We start from the raw sequence: 22,295 nt of genomic DNA, 5'->3' as shown, positions 1-22,295 counted from the left end.
TCGAATTTTTTTTTTCGGATTTTTTCAAAAATTTCAAAGTCCCGTTGTTAGACAACGGTGGTGTCCATAGCAACGGTGCTCAAAAGCATACACCTAGATCCTGGTATAAACCTTCCAGTCAAGTTTCATCAAAATTGGTTGTCTCCTCTGGCCTCCAGAAATGTCCATTACATACAAACAAACAGACATACAGACAGACGGAAAACCTGAGAATAAGGGTAGTCTAGTGACCACCCAATAGTCTTCCTTTTCAATGCCCGCAAATATAGACTCCATGCAGGTTGATGGTCAAACCACTTTAAATGCCGGTGTAATGACCTTTCTCAGTCCTGACTTATTCCACACATTTAGATAATGACATGATTTGTTGTACACAGCAGTGGTATTTTCATCAAAAGTTAACTTGTTATCAATAATAGTGCCCAGGATTTGAATTTGTAAAAAATTCCACATTTTCACTATTTATGGTTCCAGGCTCATGATTGTGACCTTTCCTAAAATCCAAAATTATCTCTTTAGTTTTGCACACATTCATAGTGAAACAAAAGTCCCCACACCATTAACTGAATGTGTCAATCTCATCGAGGTATGATACAAAGAACGATTGATCAGAAAGACAGACAGCAATGGCGGTATCATCCGCAGACTGGTACTTGATAAAGTTACACATTTCTTTGAGGGCCACACATTCATTGGTGTACAGACTGAACACTAAAGGTGATAATACACAGCCTTGTGGAGCACCAGTATTCAAGATTGATAACTTTGATAGACTACCATTCACCCTCATCTGCTGAGGACGGTCTCGTCAAAAACTTTCCACCCAGAGTAGGAAATGATATATGTGTATGTGTATGTATATACACACACAAAAAACTCTTGTTCATTTTCATTTTTGAATTCCCCACATAGTTATGCTTTGTCATTATTTGAAAAATTCTAATGTCTCTGATTTGGACCATTGCATACAGGGAACTAAATAGCAGGAAAAATGTTTACATAAAACTTGATTTTCTTTCCTGGCAAGACAATAAGTTATCATATGGTTCATCATTTTTGTTTTTGATTTTCAGAGTATTTGAATATTTTAAGGTAAAAATATTGTAAAATGAATATTTAAAGCACAAGTTAACGAACTATCAGTATTTATACTCTGTTAATGATCTATTCAATTTACATTCATCTTGTAGTGCTCTGTGACATGTGGTCAAGGAATTCAACACCGTCGGGCCTCTTGTGGCTACCAAACACCCAGTGGCAAACTTCGGTCACTGGCAATGCATCGCTGCCGTCGGCATCCTCGGCCTACCACAAATGCGATGAAGAGGCACTGCTTTCGGCCAGCATGTCCCCAACCACACAACAACTTGTGGCGCAAGAGACTTGTGTATACAATGCCTCATGATGGAGGTGGTTCCATAAGAGCAGAGAGGCCTGTTCTAAATGCCATTCCCAAATGGAAAGTTTCGCCATGGTCTCAGGTATTTTAAAACTTATTTCTGCCCCTATTATGTTATATTATTGATCAGTCACTGTTGATTAGGTTTTGATTTGCATATAGGAGCTACTGTACCAAAACTTTACCGAAGATGCCATTTTGTAAGAGCAATTGCAGTATGATTAGCCCAATGGCTCAGTGATGCTTTCGATTTGTGGTCCCTCCAATTAGAAATCCTATGTGTACAAGTGATGGTCAGTAGGTTTGTGGCCCAACAGAGTATAAGAAGTTAAAAAAAAACAAATCAAAGACAATTTTTGTGTTAAAAATTGTGTAAAAATGATCTTGTATAAAACAAATATATTTGCTTGAGAAATTTTGCCTATAAAAAGGCTCCTACGATTTATTACAGATTTATTGTTCACTAGAAACACCCGCTGCTTCCTAAGGTAGCGGCCAGGGGGGGGGGGGGGCAGCAAGACAGGGGATTGTGGTGGCGGTGGGTCATGCGGATGGTGGTGCGTTGATATTCTTCTTGTTATTATTCCACTTTAACAACCATAATTATTCCTCCATTCTTGTCGGGTTGACCGTGGGAAACTTTGCCCAAGTCTTTCATGAACCAACTGTCCAGGCCTCACATTCAACTCAGGTTAGAGCAGGAATTTGGAATTCATTCATAGCTCGCCGACTCTTCATGAAGGACACTGTGGGATCTTTAACGTCCACAAACTTATGCCGGCAGATGGGATGCCAAGTTTAACGTCCATCCAAGGGATGGCACACACATTGAATCACCCTGCCTGTGAAACAGTTTATGGCTTGGTTGGGATTAGAACCCAGGCTAGACAGCTTAGAGCATGTGTGCGTATCTCTCGGCCATCCACCCACGTTGTGGGGAAGCATGGTGTTGATAATAAGTAGTCAGACAGAAGCTCAGGGTTGTCTGCTCCTTCTTCCATGTCTGACAACTCCACAAGAGGACATGCTGGCTTCTTCTTTGCACTTTTTCTTGGTGGTGATGTTGGTGTTGATGTTGTTAATGCTGTACGTTAATCAGTTCGAGGCCTTTCAACCTTCTGGAAGAAGCTAAAGAGAGTCTTCTGCATTGCTTTCTTGTTTTTTTCAGCAAGCATTGCTTTGTAGCCACTGAAATTTTTTTCCAATTCTCTCTTGAACTCAGAGTTCACTTGTTCCATTGATTTACTCATTATAATCCTCCCTTTATGTTAATCGTTTTAATTAGATCTTTTTCTTTTCCTACCTAACTCCAGGAATTTCTCCACGGAGAATCCAGCCACGGTCACTATACCCACTGTTCTCACCGGGAGCCTTCACTGTGACCCCACAGCCGAACTTGTCTCACTGCTAAATTATTTTCGTTGCACTCGATGAAGTTACACTTTGGGTACATTCCTTAACATAATTGTCCGACTAGTAGAAAAGGTTAAGTTCAATGCTTTGGCAATTTCACATTTTCTTGTGTAAATATGGAGAAGGAGGGAGCGAGCATAGCCTTGCTTCATGTAAATATGCTTAATTATAACAATTATGCCTGGTGTTGGCTTCATGGTTAGGGTGGTGGGCTTGGGATCTGAGGATCCTGAGCTCAAATCACACTCGGCTGTTGAATTAACACCAGGTGGGGTTGACTCTGCCTGTCATCCTTCTGAGGTCAGCAAAATGAGTGCCAGCTTGCTGGTATCCTGTGTCGGAGTGATGACCTATCCAGGATTGTACCAAATAGCCAAGAAGACTGCTTAGACAGCACCAACACTCTGTACAGAGTATTGTCCCAATGGATAGATGGATAACAATTTCTAATTTCTTTAAATTTTGAGTTTTCACTCAAGATTTTAACGTTTATTTAGTCCACGAGCTCTGATCCTCAAACACGAATACAGATTTTGATTATATACTTTAATTAGCCCATGAGAATCCATCGTGGAAAATCTCATCATTTAATGCATAAAGTCGCTCCATTCCCCTAATTTGAAAACTATAACACATTCAAAAGTGATGTATACAGTGATCCATAGGTATGAAGTTCAGGCATTCGATGATATGAGTGAGGAAAGTGAAAAATAAATTTTGAGCACTTTATCATCCCGAAACCATTGCAGTCTGTTCCAAGGTAAGGAATTTTTGAGCATCCTGAAACAAAATGGTGCCTTAAGATCCCTGCGAGATGATGGCGGGCTAACCAAGATGGTGTGCCACCATCTTGGCAAGGATTTTTTGTTTTTGATGATGAGCACCCCTTAATTATCTTCAAAAGGGGTGTTTAAATTTATTCAAATACTCAGTTTTCATTCATGCACTCCCCTCCCTTGGGGTTCCCTTAGTATGCACACACATTTTCAGGCCACTTGGTTTCATGGTTTTGGAGTTATGGAGGAGACTGACACGCTCACTGATACACTGACATTCTGATGCATGGGCTCTTTTATTATTATAGATGGAACACACCCCTGGTTTGCTATGAGGAACACACAAATATCTTTCAGAGGTAACTGAAAAACTCATAGTAGCCACTGTTTTAAAAGGTAATCAGATGTTAGAAAGAATTGACAGAATAGTATGTCGTTGTAATAATTTTTACTTCCAGTTGGTATTGTACCCAAGGAAATGCCATGCTGAACTTTTTGTACCCCTTAACACAGAGTTCCTCCAAGGCGGAAATCCCCCTTGGGGAGTCCACAAATTAAGGCAAATGAAGTTGCTGCAACCTCTGTCATGCGACCCTAAGACCCTCTAGCAAGTTTGGTTGAGATTCAATGAGTAATGACCATATGCATCGCAGTCAGACAGACACCAAATTGACTATTTTAGTTTGACAAGAAACACCTGCTCCCTATGGGAGCAGAGAGGTGGTATGGCGGTGGCAGTGGGTCAAGCGGATCATGCGGATGGTGGTGGGTTTATATTCTTATTCTTATTATTGCAATATTCTTCTTTAGCGGTCACAATTATTGCCACATTCTGTTCGGGATGGCTGTGGGAAGCTTGGCTCAAAATTTTCATAAACCAGCTGCCCAGGTCTCACATAAGACTAAGATTAGAGCAGGAATTTGGCATTCATTCATATCTCACCTACTTTTCACAAAGGATACCGTGGGATCTTTCACGTCCACGATAACTTATGCTGGCAGACCAGATGCCCAGTTTATCTGAAGGAAGGCACATATTGATGAATCACCCAGCCTGTGAAATACCAGGATGACAGTTTATAGCTGGGTTGGGATTAAAACCCAGGCTTGACAATTTACAGGCGAGTGTGCATTACGAATTAAATGGGGTTACACATCAAATAAAGTTCACAATTGGGTCATAAAGGTGTAAGGGGTCATTCCATGTAAAATCATCAAAGAATCTGCCGTCATCTCTCAGATTTTTGTAAAACTTTGGGAACCAATTGGGACCCATGAAAAACGGCAAGAACTCAAATATTTTTGCTTACAGCCTCTTAATTAGTGAGATACAGACTAACGAACTTTGGACTAATTATCACGACGTCGCGAATTCAAATGGCCATATCTCTAAAAGTATAACACCAAGAGAGCTGGTTTTGGTGTCATTTTAAAGGTATTTTCATGCCCTATGAATTTGTCTGGGCAACATTTTCCAAACCTCCAACCACAAAAAAGTTATCACAAAATATAAACTTCAATCATCAATCCCCCAAAAATGTGTCCTTCAAATTTCCTCAAATTCATCCCAGAGGTACCTTATGATGTCAAGAAGCTTCTACATAAGTTTTGTGATGGGTACTCCAATAGTTTCTGAGATATGAGCAATAATGTACATGTACGTATGGCATATAGGTTCAAAAATCAGCATTTGTAATGTATTATACAATCATTCTAACCTAGCCATGAAAGGGAACACAGGGAATGACCATCAATTGCTTTGAAGTATCATATACTTTCATTTTCAACTGGGCCTGAGGGGAAGAAACAAGTGCTGCTGTTGCTGCATTGAAGAGGAAATTGAAAGCCAAAGTCAGGTTAGTGAACACTGTGTACTTGAACTCACTTATTGATTGTATAATACATTACAAATGCTGATTTTCGAACCTATATGCCATACGTACATGTACATTATTGCTCATATCTCAGAAACTATTGGAATGCCCATCACAAAATTTATGTGGAAGCTTCTTGACATCATAAGGTACCTCTGGGATGAATTTGAGGAAATTTGAAGGATACATTTTTTGGGGATTCACGATTGAAGTTTATATTTTGTGATAACTTTTTGTGGTTGGAGGTAGGAAAATGTAGCCCAGACAAATTCATAGGGCATGAAAATACCTTTAAAATGACACCAAAACCAGCTCTCTTGGTGTTATACTTTTAGAGATATGGCCATTTGAATTTGCGACGTCGTGCTAATTAGTCCAAAGTTCGTTAGTCTGTATCTCACTAATTAAGAGGCTGTTAGCAAAAATATTTGAGTTCTTGCCGTTTTTCATGGGTCCCAATTGGTTCCCAAAGTTTTACAAAAATCTGAGAGATGACGGCAGATTCTTTGATGATTTGACATGGAATGACCCTAAGGGGCAATATCGCACATCACACTTGAAGCCATGGCTCGAAGAAATGACATACGAGGCCCCAAGATATAAGTTACAATCAATCCATGTATGGTCCACAAAATCTTTGGCTCGAAAAATCGGACAGGCAATGGAATACATAATTTATGCATAAAGACTTATTTGAGCACCTTACCTAGAAGCTAAGTAAGTTGAGACGACTAAGATGTGTTAGTCTGTGGGGGATGCGATAAGCATATAATGCCTTAAGGATGTCAGGGTTCCGTTACCAATCAGCTTGGAGAGTGCTCGCAAAGTGGCTTAAGCACTCAAGCAAGCACTTCATTGAAACGGTTGATAAGGAATGGCTAGCTTGGCAACAGATATCAAGCTTATTGATAATGGAACACCTCTAGCCTGCTCCAAATTTCTTTCATTTGCGACTGTTTAAAAAAGTAATCATATGTTGGAAGGAATTGGCAGAATAGCTTGTGGTTATAAAAAGTTTTACTTCCAATAGGTTCTGTGCCCCATGAAGCGCTGTGCTAAGGTATTTATACACCTTAACGTGGAGTTAATCCAAGGCAGAAATCTCCCTTGGGAGGGGGGCAAGTTAAGTTGCTACAAACTCTGTTGTGTGACCCTTAGTACCCACTGGCAAGTTTGGTTGAGATTGGATAAGTAACGATCGAATGTACCATGGTCAGATAGACATCATATTGTGTATTTTAGCATGATTGCAGATTCATTATTAATGATTTATGATGATAAAATGTAATGGAAACATTTTCAGATATCGAGAGAACTTTTTGAAGGAAGAATGAAAACAATGATGATCAGTAGGTTTCCCTCTCTCCTTCATCCATTCTCATTTGTTAGTTGTCGGCTGGTTTGTTCCTTTTCTGTTTCATCCCCACTCTCCCCTTCCTCTTCCTGCTCTGTTTCAGCTTGTGTGCATCTTGTGTCCTTATACCCCTCCCCTTGATCTCACTCTCACTTCTACTCTGCTGTTGGTGTTTCCTTTTTATCCCCCGCTGCGTGGCGGAAGGGGGATATTGTTGTCACCCGGGTCGTCTGTCCCTCGTCCCTCCCTCCTTCCGGCTTGCTGGGCGTCAACATTTATAGCTGTGAGTGCGATAACTCATAAACTGTTCGCCATATCGATTTGAAATTTGGGTCACACATGTACCACCTGAAAAGGAAGAACCCTATTGATTTTGGGCGTGGCCGGATCCAAGATGGCCGACTGGGGCGGCCATCTTGAAAAAAAAGTTTTTTGTAATAAATGGAAAAACGCTTATCTGATTTCAATTATTTTTCAATGGCCGGGGATTCCCCATCTCTGATGGGTATATTTTTTCCATTTTGTTCCCTTCCATTCTGCTCGAGCTCTTCAATGAGCTTCAATCATGTTTACAAAAACAGATTATTTTTCTAGTTTTAATGAAAAATCACGAAACAAGAAGTCCAAAGGACCAAAAACGTGAGCTTACAGGAAATTGTAATAAAGATACATAAATAACAAGAAGGACTCTCTTTGAAGTCTTGATGTTGCCAGATACATCTCCGCCAACATTATTCCATCCTTTTACATAATTATACCAAGTTTGATTTAAATCCCTGAACCAAGATTCAAAACATTAAATAATTCTGGCTGCCAGAACATGCAACCGATTAGGTTGAAATTTAAGATATATATTCTCCATGACTACTAGATCATAACTGTGATGTTTCACTGTGATTGATGAAGCGGTTCAAGAGAAATCTATTTTTTTCATGATTTTTGTTCAGACCAATATGGCTGCCAGAACATGTGACTTCATAATTATTCGTGAACACCCTGGTATCCCCAAGGCTTGGGGAACATGTGGGTGAAGTTTCTCCTCGATCTGTCAAGCCGTTCTAGAGAAGAAGATTTTTTAAAGGTTTATTCTTCAAAAAAAATTATAGCTGCCAAACCATGTGACCATTGATGTCATAGGTGGAGAACTATTTGTTCCACATGGAGAGGTGTGATCATACCTCTAAAGCTTTGCCTTGATCTGTTCAGCTGTTTCGGAGAAGAAGATTTTTGAAGGTTTTTATATAAAAAAACAAGGCTGCCAAACCACATGACTAATGACATCATCAATTCCCCCTCCCCCCATACAATTTAGTCCTAGATGGCCCTCAAAATTTTCATACTGATTGGGTAAAGCATTCGACTCGGGCAATTATGACATCACAATGAAGCCACCTATGACATCATTAAACAACTTTGATTTAAATCCCTGAACCCAGATTCAAAATTTTAAATAATTCTGGCTGCCAGACCATGTGTCTGATCCGGTTGAAAAGTAAAAGTCACATTCCCCTTGACAACTAGATCATAATTGTGAAATTTCATCTCGATTGATGAAGCGGTTCAACAGAAAGAATTTTTCAAATATTTTAATTCATTCACAAATGGCTGCTAGACCATGTGATTTATTAATTACTTGTAAACACGTTGGTATATGCAAGGCTTGTTGAACATGTGGGTGAAGTTTCCCTTCAATCTGTCAAGCCGTTCTGGTGGAGATGAGTTTTAAGATTTGAGGGTAAATCCAATACGCTTGCAAACCATGTGACCTATGACATCATAGTTGCAGAACTTTTTGTTCCTCATGGAGAGGCGATCATACCTGTAAAGTTTCGCCTCAATCTGTTCAGCCATTTCAGAGAAGGTTTTTGAAGGTTTGTATGTTAAAAACACTCTTGCTGCTGAACCACATGACTGATGACATCATTAATTTTTTTTCAACCCATACAATTGAACCCTAGATGACCCTCAAAATTTTTCACACTGATCGGATAAAGCATTTGAAGTGCGCAATTATGACGTCATAATGAAGCCACCTATGACAGCATCAAAATAAATCACACTTGTTTCTCATGGGGAGTACTTCACATGCACCAAGTTTCAATTTTTTCCATTAAGCGGTTTTGGAGATATAGAGGTCCAATGTTTTTCATTTTTTCCAACATGGCTGCCACACCACGTGACATATGACGTCATAATTATCATATGAACATTCTACTTGAGTAGTCACACATGGTGAAACTCGTGTGAATCGGATAAGCGGTTGCAGAGAAAACAGAGAAAATTAGCACGGACGGACGTACGGACAGACGTACAACCCGAAAACATAATGCCACCGGCGACTTCATCAGCGGAGGCATAAAAATCAACATGGAATATAAAATCAATACCATCGCAAATAATAAACATGTTTGAAAATTATAACTGAACATAATAATAAGTAAATAACTATATAATTTATGATGAAGAAAAACATAGAATGGAACAGATAATTAATTACTTATTGAGCAAGATGTGAAGGTGAAAATGAAAACATGAACAAGGATATTAAAATGACACTTAAAAGGATTGAAAATTAATAATTAAAAGTGCAAAAATACCATGAACAAAGAAAACAATTTATACAACACTATAAATGTGACCGTTGAGTAGTCGTAATCGACAAGGAAAGGAATGGGGGATTGTTTGTATCGATGGTGTTTGAGTTTGAGGTATATCAATTTGTTTCGAATTCTTCAGCCTATGTCCATTTACTGTCAGATTTGAGGAAAAAGATGGCGATGCCGATTGGAAACAAATACAGACTTGGCAAAGCGTGTGAAGAGCTCAATACGATGATTGACGAAGGAATCAATATTAGAAATGTGTAAAGGGTCAACATCGGAAAGGTGACTTGGAAAAGTGATCATTTAGAAGGCAATGATCATCATACCAGCTGTCATCCCTTCTTGTGGGAACACTCCAGTATATTTTGGATCTCGAACATCTGCAAGCAAACCAACCAACCATCTGCTGATGGATGGGTTCCCAGTACTGCTCTTGGATGTGCTACAAATTCACCTCCTTTTTGAGAACTCCAAATAAATGCCTGTTAATATGTAAATTGATGCAAAATGCTTTTGAATGTATATCTCATTCATATTATCATTGAAGATTTGCCATTTGTTTTAGCCTTTTTCTGCCAATAATGTTTAATAATGTTTATCGAAATTCCTTTTGCGTTTTTGGGAAATTGGCTTTTGCATTTTGTCTGCATCTTATAAACCTAATCCTTACGTGTACATTGCTCTAATGCATATCATTGTGTACAATATGGTGAAAATAGAGGCGTTTCGAAGTTTCCAAATCCTTGGCATATCATGTGAAGCTTCACTAGGAAAACTACATCACAGTTGTGGAGTTTCTGGTGCTTGAATGTCCAAGCGATCAACAGCAAATGAGTTCAGGCAAATGGATCAGTCAAATTATCACTAATAAACTTTTGCAAGTCACTAATGATATTTCCTTTCTCTATATTTTATGAATAATTAATGAAACAGGTTATTGAATGCTCATATGCACATGTTTGGGATGTTGCGAATGCGCGCCCGTCGGCGTGCGAGCGGCCACGTAACTCGAATCGCGGCACGTCGCCCACCGGACGGACAATTCTGTCGCGACCCTCTCGGACTAACGCCGGGAACTAGTCACGGGTGGGCCTTTCGGCCTCACCACGATCGTGCCAATCGGCCCCCCGCATGGGATAGGGTTGTTCGCCAAATTCAACCTACCTAAGTACCCACACGGAGGGTAGACCAGGCGATTGCACCTCGCCGCAGGTCGACTCCGGACACGGGCCACTTTAAGCGACCCGTTCCGTACTATCGGGATAACCGAGCGGTGTTATCGTCAACCTCAACGGTTCCGATTAATTATCGGGCGTATTTAGCCCACTACCAACCCTTTACGTGAAGTAAGATGGAGATTCAATTAAAGAAAAGACAAAGCGAAACGGGAAAAACAGTTCAACATAAGGCACATTTATTCCACGGCACACGGAAAGCACACATACAATTACAACAATTATGCACCAAAAGCGATTGCAACAAAAGAAACACAACAATGCAGATCTACTACCGACTACGCGAGCACACGGCAACACTTACACAGTTTTACATTACAGACGGCGCCGACAACACATATACTCAAAAGCAAAAGAAAAAGAGCCACCCTCAACGACAAGTGGGCAGACGGGCCTGTGGGCAGATGGGCCTGTGGGCACGAGACCGGGTGGGGCCTACCCGTCTTGTGATGAGCCGCAAATGTGGCGGCGGTGCCCCGACTCCACGCTCCTCCGCGGGTTTCGTTGGCACTGCTTGGAATGGGGTGGGAACGGGGCCCCCTTTCCGCACTATCTCAGCGCGGGGGGGGGGAAGGGGGGAATTGCTGATGCTCTGGGGAAAGAGGATAGCTGGCTTGCTTGGGTCCCGCGACGAGCGACTCCACTGCCACCTCGACCGCGCTCCCGGCTTCACCTCTCTGCAGCTCCCCGACAGACTCCGAACCCCGACAGACTGACTCTCCTCCAGACCCGTCTTGACTGCTGCTGCGACACTCCGCCGCCGCCACACCTCTCCAACTCGCCCGAGCCCAAAACTGACTAAATTCGCCCCGCGCTCGGCGCTTTATAGTACGGCAGGAGAACCCATATGCAAATTTCCGGATCAGGATGAGCTCAGGGGCGGAGTCATGCTCGCCCATTGGATGGAGGAAAAGTGGGCGTGAACCTCCCCTGATCCTCGAATTTGCATATATCGATTCTACTCCGACGCGCCTGGAGGCGGGGCCAAATCGCCCCGCGCTTAATGATTGGACGGATCGGAAGTGGGCGTGTATCATTCCTGATCCGACCTCTCCTCGGAAAGGCCGCACTTTGTACCCGTGGCTCAGCGCGCGCCCTGTACGAGTCCAGGACAGCCTGACGCTCGGTGCCCACAAGCGGTGCGGGAATGGCGGTAGAAGGAGGAGAGGTGAAGGTGGTGGAGGGTCTAAAGTGGCGGTCCCTGGCCACGGTGACGCTTGGAATGGCGGTGATGCGATGGTTGCGGGATGGTGTGCTGTGAAGGTAAAGGTCGTGGCTGTTGGCATTGTTGTTGTTGTGAAGCGGCGTTGCGGTTGGTAGTTGTTGTGTGATGGCGGTTGAGACGTGGTTGGTTCAAAATAAATATAGAACAGAAAAACGGCTATCTTAAAGGGTCGCTGCCCGAATGAATCACATTTATTCCCTCTAAACAACGGGTTTGGGGCTAACTACACATGTACTTACAGAGATATCTCACCTACGGGACCTGAATGGTGGTTTGCGAATTTCCTCAACCACAACAATATGTAAATTGATGCAAAATGCTTTTGAATGTATATCTCATTCATATTATCATTGAAGATTTGCCATTTGTTTTAGCCTTTTTCTGCCAATAATGTTTAATAATGTTTATCGAAATTCCTTTTGCGTTTTTGGGAAATTGGCTTTTGCATTTTGTCTGCATCTTATAAACCTAATCCTTACGTGTACATTGCTCTAATGCATATCATTGTGTACAATATGGTGAAAATAGAGGCGTTTCGAAGTTTCCAAATCCTTGGCATATCATGTGAAGCTTCACTAGGAAAACTACATCACAGTTGTTGAGTTTCTGGTGCTTGAATGTCCAAGCGATCAACAGCAAATGAGTTCAGGCAAATGGATCAGTCAAATTATCACTAATAAACTTTTGCAAGTCACTAATGATATTTCCTTTGTCTATATTTTACGAATAATTAATGAAACAGGTAATTAAATGCTCATATGCACATGTTTGGGATTACATTTCAGTCCGTCATTGTTAAATTCATAAGACCACAAAAAACCCAAATATCATTTGCTGTCTTTTTCCTGTAAATCTAGTGTACAGTGAGCTGCGGCGGTGGTGTACATACACGGATCGTTCAATGTATGGCCCATGGAAGGCCCGCTGTTGGCTGCCTGAGTCACCTCAAGCCAGCCGACTCTGTGGCCTGTAATACAAGTTTCTGCTCACACACAGTGACCAAAAAAGGTAAGATTTGTTATGATGCATCTATCTTGCAGAAAGCAGGAAAGCAAAACTTTAACCTGTTTTCCTAACAACCAGTGGCTTTTCACCCTCCCAGCAGGAGAGGAACCATGCAAAGACAGTCACGGCTGGTGTTACCTTGTCCCACAACACAAAATGTGTAACCACAATTACTATGGAAAGCAATGCTGTCGATCCTGCAGCAGGACAAACCTCTTGCCTCGCTGATTTCCATCCACAGTTGCTTGGGAAACACCTGCGACGTTTTTTGCAACGTACCGAGTTAATCGGGGACAGGTCAATGAAATCGTTTGTACCTGTAATGTCACTTCGTTGAACATTTGTGTTCACTTGGGGGTACTTGTGAGCCATATCCACAGTCATTTTTGTTTTCAGGTACCCTTGCAACAAATTGCTGCAAATGTGTAAAATGACTGTGCTGACCGAACTTCAACCTGATGTGAGAAGCTTATTTATTATCAGGTGTTTACAGTTTTGGGAAAACATTCGTGTGACTTCTTGCAAAAGTACCAATGGCAATGGAATGGAACAAAGGTGATGATCACAGGTATTCTTAAAGTTATTTTTGCCTCTATAATGTGTCACACTAACATTGTTGGTTCATAAAGAGTTTGCATTAACATTTAAACTTAGCAAAGGTGCACAATATAACTTTTCAGACACAATTCTGAGAAGAAGAAAAAAATCCTCATGAGACTGAATGAGAATTTCATCAGATTTGTATCAGATCTCATGAGAAATAAAGAAGATTTTGGAAGGAAATTTTTTGAACTCACAATCTCACTTATTGTAGTGACACCAACTCACAGCACTTGATCACCTGGTTGTATTTGGATAACCAAGATGGCAGCTATGTTGCATATGTAAGCGTTTTATTTTTACTTGATGTGTCGTGAAGGCAAGAGTGACTCTCGAAAGCGAGTAATATAGGGTTATCTTGAAGTGCTTATAACTTGCAGAGTGAAATAGTATTTTCTGTCTCCTTTGCTTATTGTTGAAAACAAATGTATCTTTTGCAGTTGCACAATTCCATTCGATAGATATACACCTGTGTTTGAAACATACCTTGGCCCCACTCTCTTAATGTTGCAGGAAAGTCTCTTACCCTTTTCGGGAAAATAATCCTGTGGCCTTGTCTGTTGATAGTCACCTTGACTTTCCCCATCCTCTTTCTCCCACGTAAACATTATTTTTTAAATTTATTTATAGCACCGATCTGATTTCCTTTAAGATGAAATAAATTTGTGAATCAAAACTCAAGCGGATTCGCTAAATAGATGAACACACTCAGAATTGGTGTGTTTTCACACTTATAAACCATGTTTTTCATTTTCTTCTTCTTCATTGGCCAAAATTATTCTCACTTTGTTGTGAGGTTGGCCAGGAGAAGCGTGGTGGAAGTCCTTCATGAACCGGCTGGCCAGGCCTGACGTTCGACTCAGGTTAGGGCAGGAATTTGGAATTTGTTAATGGTGCCGGTGATAGCTCGCCTACTCTTCACAAAGGAGACCATTGGATTTTTAATGTCCACCAACTTATCGGAAGACTTGTCATCGGCAGACAGGATGCCGATTTAACATCGGCAGATAGGACGCCCAGTTGAACATTAATCCACGGGACAATGTGGCGGCACACACATTGATGATCACCCTGCCTGTGAAACATCGGTATGACAGTTTAGAGCTGGGCTGAGATTCAAACCCAGGATAGACAGCTTAGAGGCGAGTGTGCGTACCTCTTGGTCTAGTCAATCCTGCCAGCCCACTTATAAACCATGTTTATTGTGTGAAAATTTGAATCTTGATAGTTGGTGGGAGAGAGGATGCAAACAGGAGAGAATCTGTTTGCATGACAGATATGCCATCGTTTTGCCTGTGATGGAATTGAGGATGCATTGACAGGGTGAAGCCAAGGTGTGTTTTCATATAAATACACATATCTTCATCAAATTAAAAAAGGTACTGCAAAAGGTGAATGTGCATGGTTCAATTCAATCATTCCTTTTCAGCACCTGACTGCGGGTTGAGTAATTCCTGGGAGTGGGGGTATATGCCGCTAATGCAGCACCTGTTAGAGTTTAGAGCTCGCATTTGGAATTTGGCCACGGTGATAGCATGCCTATTGCATGCGAAAGACAACGTGGGATCTTTAATGTCTACCAGCTAATGTTTGCAGATGGGGCACCATCAGTCCCTCAGACGGCACACACTGATGCAATACCCTGCCTACTAAACAATACGGTGATGAATTATAGTTGGTTCAGGAATCAAACACAGGTTAGAAAGCTCATAGGTGAGTATGCTACCTCTGAGATACCATGCCAAACTGAGACAATAGGTTAGGATGATAGGAAATACAACCTCACTCTCTAGGTTCTATCAATTTCAAAGTTACATTCTGGCATTTTCTGTGATTTGGTGCTGGGTTTGTTAATGGACAAGTCTGACAACACCACCAGCAGTGAAGATGTTTTGGCAGGCATTTAAAGAAACATTTCATTATGACTCAGAGAATGAGTAACCTTGCTTGTTTATCTCTCTGGAAGTTGTGACGACACTTTCGGTTCATGTTAGGAATCAGTCATGTTGAATCTCAAATTTCTGTTGGCCATGTTGAGAGCACAGCTTGTGTTGAAATGTGCATCTGTCATGTATGTGCAGGATTTTGTACAAAATTGGAAAATTGTAAGACTTTTGCATTGAAATGTCCCATTAAAAGTGTTTTGGAATGTGATTTGCATTTCAAACAATGACACATTTTAAAAGTGATAATAAGACGTTTTACTCTCAAGGTATATCAATGGCTGCTCAAGCTTTCTTAGTCTGAGTTTCACAATTCTTAGAATTGCCATCACAAGAACCTGCTCTTCTTTCCGCACCAGCCGTTTGATTCTGACAGTCTCAACCACTTGAAACATGACCTTCAGACTTACTAAACCTCACATTCACAATCTATCTTTTCATGAAGACCATCTATGAAATCCTCATTTTTTTCCTTCTTGTAATCATCTTCTGGCAACAATATGGTCCTTGAAACTCTTTAGACTGAGTTATACCCTCCACTGGGTTGACCACATCCCCAAACTATCTCCGAAAGGCAAGTGCCTCCTGGAAGTACACTATACAGACTGGCTCCTTTTTGGTACTTATCTCCTCAAGGCAAACAATACATATACATACAGAACAGTAGTACATCTCTTTATTACAGGCTGAAATGCCTCCGCTCATTTGGTGCCCTTGGACACGGTGGAGTCTAAATCCAAAGGAATTTTCAATATTTTGCATCTGTTGACCAATTGAGATGCTTTCTCAGGGTTAATTATTTGATGGAGTATGGATTGACTGTAAACGTTCACAGTTATGATTCAGAGGAAGGATGCTAGAGAGTACAATGCACCATCATTTGGAGTATGAGTTAAGCTGACCGTCCCATTTGCAAGCATTCGGACCAAAATATTCCACAGTATCCTTGATAAGAGCATACGTTCTTACTGGTATGGGGTGGCTGAATTTTAAAGAATTTGAACTCCACAGTTTTTGGTTCACGGATGCCAGCAGTGACCACTATTGTCGTTGTGTCTGTGTCTGTGTCTGTTGGGTGGTCGCTAGACTACCGTTATTATCAGGTTTTCCGTCTGTCTGTATGTATGTAATGGACAGCTCTGGAAGCTAGAGGAGTCAACCGATTTTGATGAAACTTGACTGGTAGGTTCATACCAGGATCTAGTTCTATGTTTTTGAGCACCGTTGCTACGGTCGCCACCGATGCCTTGCAACGGGACTTTGAAATTTTATAAAAAATCCGAAAAATATATATATTTTTTCGAAAATCAAAAATCGGCTTCCGCACTTTTATGCGCACTATAATCAACCTCTTTGTCAAAAATTTTCAGCCCGATCCGTCAAAAACTGTATGACTAGTATGCAATTGTATAGTGACCACCCATGTCACCTACCGGCTTGTCTGTCTGTTTGTGACTCTCTCCAGAGCATAACTCCATGATGTTTGATGTGATCTTGATGAAACTTGAACACAAGCTAGAAATCATGGTCTAGTTGTGTCTTTTTGTATGAGGGGCGTCCCACGCCCCTTGTGGGCGGAGCCACACCCACTTGGACTTTTTATTTTTATTTTTTATCGATTTTTTTCTCGCAATTTCATTTCCTAGAAGCTGTGTGTACTATCCATAAGTACAACATATAAAAAATCCGATTTGATTTGATCAATTTTGACAGAAGAGATAGGTTTTTATGGTAGGGCTTCCTCAATAATGCCTGCGAACCATTGTCACCTCCCGGCTTGTCATTAATTTTTTTTTTTTTTTTTGCATCACCTGCATCATTTTTTTGAGATCCTTAAGGATCTTTGGAAAGTCGTCTCCTCACCCCCCTCAGGGGGTGTGGGAGGGTGGTGGTTACCATGGATACTACCAACATGAATGCAAAATTTGGTGTGTATTGGTCCAGCCCTGTTTTTTCCATGATTTTCATATATATATATACATATATATATATATATATATATATATATATATATATATATGTATATACGTGCATATACGTGCATACAGTTAACTGCCTTATTTAATACTACTAGTGGGCCCGTTGGAAAAATTGGGCCTAATTTTCAATGGTCTTCATGGTCTTGCAGCCCACCTGCCTTCGTGCCATACTGCTTGAGGATTAACTTGCCTTTTCCCCAAGTCGAGATAAGCTTGGTCCAGGATGGGAGGGATTATATTGTTACGGTTGTGGAAATTCACAGGACATCATAAAGGTATCCCAGAGATCAGTTATGTCGATAAGTCTGTGTTCAGATAGATTTCCCCACCGATGTTTAACGGGCAATTATTTGTGTGCAGGGCTGTGAATTTTCAGTTCGCCGTTTTTCTTTTGCTATCTTTATTTTGGACCAACCGCTTCACAACAACCACCTCCACCACCAACCGCATCTCAACAACCACAGCCACCTTCTCCACAACCGCCTTCACAACAACCACCTTCTCCACAACCCCCTTCACAACAATGAACAGCAACGCCTCACCTTCATTTCCATTGCACCTCCATCTTTGTGCCAGCCACGGCGAATTCCCCATGAACAACATCTCTGCCACCAGATGCGGGGACTCCTTCATTGGGGTGAGGGTCGATGATTTCACCTACGTCCGCTCTCTCCGAGCTTCGCGACAATTCGGATCAAAAGATCGAAAGGGGCAGAGCCAGCGGGGTGGGGGGGGGGGTCAGAGGGTTTATTCCCTCTAAACAACGTCATAGCTCCTTGACGTTTGATGCGATCTTGATGAAACTTGGACACAAGCTAGATATCATGGTCAAGTTGTGTCTTTTTGTATGAGGGGCGTCCCACGCCCCTTGTGGTTGGAGCCACTTGAACTTTTTATTTCAAGACCACTTGAACTTTTTATTTATCTTTATTTTTTCTCGATTTTTTTTCTCACAATTTCATTTCCTAGAAGCTGTGCGTACTATCCATAAGTACAACATATAAAAAAAAATCCAATTTGATTTGGTCAATTTTGATGGAAGAGATAGGTTTTTACGGTAGGGCTTCCTCAATAATGCCTGCGAACCATCGTCGCCTCCTGGCTTGTATCAAAATAATTTTAACATCAAGATATGCTGAGTAGCATTGACAGAGTGGATCTTTTTTATCATTGGAATTACAGTCACCAAAATCTCAATGCACATTATTCAATGCCTTCCGAGAAAGTAATGTGTTGTTTATACGGATCAATCCACGACAAAGATTATAGAAGCTCACAGTTTGAAAATTTTCGTTATTTTAATTTTCTGTTCTTTCTGCACTCCCTATCAAGCTTGAAATAAATGGAGATTGTACATAAAAATATTACAAAGCTTGTCTTCTAATTTTTAAGTTGGTCTTGTTACAGAAATTATTTTTAAGTCTCCTTCAGTGTGCTAAAACTCCAATTATTATTTCAGAGTCAATGTAATTCTAAAGCTTCATCGCGATTTAGATCCTTATAGAGAAGAGACTCCATCCTCTCTCAACTCCAAAATACAGACATGAGGCTTAATGAGATAGTCCTTAGTAAGTTTGCAGCTCTTACCTTAAAGGTTCATCAATCACCACCATCTGATCCCTTTTAACTTCAAAAAGTATCTCTTACTTATGAAGTCACTTGAAAATATTCAGGAAAATATACTTGTAATCCAAACTTTCAAAAAGACTGATGGATATTTAGTAAATCAGAGGCCTATAAATGTTGACTGTGAATGTCAGAGGTGAACTTGCCATCAGGGGCCTCCATAAACTGATAAATCTGTTTCCCTCGGTCTTGTTTCCACAGGCATTTAATTAATATCACTCTTTCAGTTTGATAATAAAATGATGCGCTAGTAAGTTGTTTTTGTTTTTCTGGAACATGTTTTGCCAAAATATAAAGTGTATTATTTAAAGAAAAGAAAATAGGTATGGCTCGATCTAGTGAATCTCTCTCTTCACATAAAATAACTTGGCTGCTGGGGTATTAAAATGTCTTGGTTGACTGAATGAAGACCGATTGCGCTATTTTCCACCAAAATGGCTCAAAAGCAATAGAGAATGGATCGTAAGGCATCAGCCAACGTAACACAAAGCAAAACTGTAAAGTGGACTGCAAAGTAAAACGAGGAGACCTATTGGTTTAATCGATGATCGGCAAGGTATCTGAGTCTCACATCTCAAAGCACACGTGCAATGACAGAATAACTTTGAGATCAGGAGGAACAGAAAGACACCTCTTTCATTATAATAAAAAGATTATTGTATTCAAACATGAAATTAATATTATTCAAACAGACGAAATTTTTTTTTACAAATGGAGGTATGAAGTAACATTGATGAGTGTTGATCAGTAATTCTGTCGACTTGTATAGAAATAAAGATATAAAACCAGTTTGAGTAAATATCTTGGGAAAAATGACATGTTGTTTATTTATGAGGGCAGTGACCTGCTGTTAATTCATGAGAGTACCGACGTTAATCTTGTATGCCATACCATGTATTGTTATCTCCACGCTTTTTGAAAAAAAGAAGATATTGCAATGGGTTTTGTCTGTCTGTCTGTCTGTCTGTCCGTCCGTTATGCTATCTCCTTCTCAACAGTTGAGCAGAAATTCACCAAACTTGGTAGTTATGATCACCACACAAATACCAAAGCATGCAATTACGGGCACATTTTTCAATATATTCAAATTAAACTTTGTGTATGCATTCAACATTGGGGGATGCATGAAATGTGTAACGATTTTTTTGGATTTGACTCCTGGTTAATGCCCAAGGGGGTGGACACTTTGGGTCACAAGGGCCAAAAACGGGGAAAAAAATGTCAACTCAAAATTTGATATTGGGGCATTCCTGGTGGAACTTTTTGCCATCTTTCAACTTTGCATTACGTGGTAAGCATTTAATTGGGATTTACAAAAGCACGCCATCGATAGTGCTCCAGTTACTCTTCTTATACTCACAAGCAGAGTACCCGCCCTGTGGGCAATCTTGTTCCAAGCATGCAACACATTCTTCAGACACATACCTTTATTTGGGTGGTGTATAAAGGCAACTTACAGCACTGTGTAGGCAAAAGAAACATGAATTTATGTGCATGAAGCAAAAATATACCTACTGCTTATAATTCAAAACACCTCACTGCACTGGAAAATGTGGGGACAGGAATACTGCACTGTAAATAGAGGAGACTTGTAATATCCCCCCACCTGTAGGTGACGCTACACAATACACATTTACATGGAGAACTTGCGATCCTCCCCCACACCCAACACCACTGGCAAAGATTAAAAAGATCACCCCTATACATTAATTGGGGTCATGCTGATTCTATGTAGGAAGTCTGTATGGAATCGGCCCAGAACTGTGGGAACAGTAGCAGGACAAACAAACAAACACACAAACTTATAGTAAGGACTAGAATTACAGTAAGTCCATGAATTATGGTAAGATCTAGAGGGGCACTCGGTGGAGTGCATACCTCTGCCACGTAGTGCCTGATCCACAAGAACATATCGGGCCCAATACATTTTTGAAATATCATGCCATCATGTATCGTTTTTGGCCCTATCCCTCAAGGGTGAAGAATCACTTTAATAATTCAATAATTCTCGTATCCGGATGCGGATTAGGATCCTCACCAAACTCAATCAGTTCGTCCTTGTCACACACCGAACCTGTCCACAAAATTTCATCCAGATCCATTCACAACTTTTTGAGATATCCTGTACACAATCAGACAGAAAGGGGTGAAAACATAACCTCCTTCACTTTCCGTGGAGGTAATAAGAGAAGAAAGGGGGGAGTGATTGTGAATTTAACGTTCCATCTTTATATTGTTGCGGAAATGGCCCTTCGGCCTTAGTTAATTTATAACTTGGTTTACAGATCTGCCGATGGTATATTTGCCGCAATGAAATATAAATATAAAACACATTTTTAGCCTTTTATATTTATAAATTTTCTGCTGAAGGTGCAAAATTTTTAAACCCGGAATGTAATCGTCGGCATTTATTTTCAAAATATAATTTCGCGTGCGCACGCACCAAAATGCCGAGTCCCCTTTAACCAAACTGTGCAGTAGTCTTCGGTCATGGCGTCTGAGCAGTGGCCAGCGTGGTTCAGATTGACTGTGGTTTCTGGGGCGAAAGTGATTGTTAAGAAGTATGTCAGTGGTATACTCGTAAATTCGAGTGACTGTATTGGTGATTTAATCATGCAACATCTTGATGACGAATATTCTGGCCGAACGATTGCATCAACTCAGTGCAGCAGCAGGGATGATTCGCAGGCTACTCTTGATCGTGCCGATTCTGTTTCCGTCAAAAGTTGTTCACCGCTGTTCGTAGTGAAAGATTTCGGTGCCAAGTACGTCAAAGTTTCCCTGCGAGATGCTGATATTCAGCCTTCAACAGACCAGAAATCAGCCTTTGATGTGCTCATGAGGATGGCGAGACGGTACGATCAGATGCCCGCTGAAAAGTAAGAGCTGGTTATGGCTCTGATTGACCGTTTTGAGCATGTTGACTCCTAGTAGACACCTTTTTTTAATCATATCCAGCACTATGCACTGGTGTGCACACACACATCTACGACTTGGACAGTAATTTTCTCAGCATTGTTTCCATTTGTTTGATGATCCAACAGGTTTCTATAAGAAAAACATGCCAGACTATATTGTAAAAACAAGTTTTAATCCTTCTTTATTGTTTATCACATCAGATGATGCAGTGAACATGGGCATCCTGCATTTGAATGGTCTTCCGTCTTCAATGTTTTCTTAGATCCTCCTGGTCTGGGATTTATATTTATTCCCCCCCCGCCCCCCACCTACCCTTGTCTTTTCCATGGAACATTCGAAAACAA

General features: G+C 40.9%; 1 protein-coding gene across 4 annotated transcripts in view; it reads left to right on the top strand.

The window, feature by feature from the left end:
• The window catches only part of LOC147023560 (A disintegrin and metalloproteinase with thrombospondin motifs 16-like), a 184,052-nt gene extending 168,383 nt beyond the window's left edge, over positions 1 to 15,669 (top strand). For 3 of the 4 annotated variants that reach the window (XM_085889060.1, XM_085889058.1, XM_085889056.1), the window contains 3 exons: positions 1,191 to 1,481; positions 12,737 to 12,887; positions 12,982 to 15,669. In XM_085889060.1, the coding sequence (XP_085745186.1) occupies positions 1,191 to 1,481; positions 12,737 to 12,887; positions 12,982 to 13,112 (573 nt within the window). In that variant the 3' untranslated portion in view covers positions 13,113 to 15,669. The remainder of the gene's footprint in view (positions 1 to 1,190; positions 1,482 to 12,736; positions 12,888 to 12,981) is intronic. The other variant, XM_085889057.1, reaches the window with a different exon arrangement.
• The last annotated feature ends 6,626 nt before the right edge of the window (positions 15,670 to 22,295 follow it).

The sequence above is a fragment of the Eptatretus burgeri genome, chromosome 7 (genome assembly GCF_056783735.1).
Source record: "Eptatretus burgeri isolate ZD-2024b chromosome 7, Ebu_testis_v1, whole genome shotgun sequence".
NCBI classification, from domain to species: domain Eukaryota; kingdom Metazoa; phylum Chordata; class Myxini; order Myxiniformes; family Myxinidae; genus Eptatretus; species Eptatretus burgeri.
The sequence above is the reverse complement of the archived record's forward strand: the minus strand, read 5'-3'. Positions and strand labels throughout refer to the sequence as shown.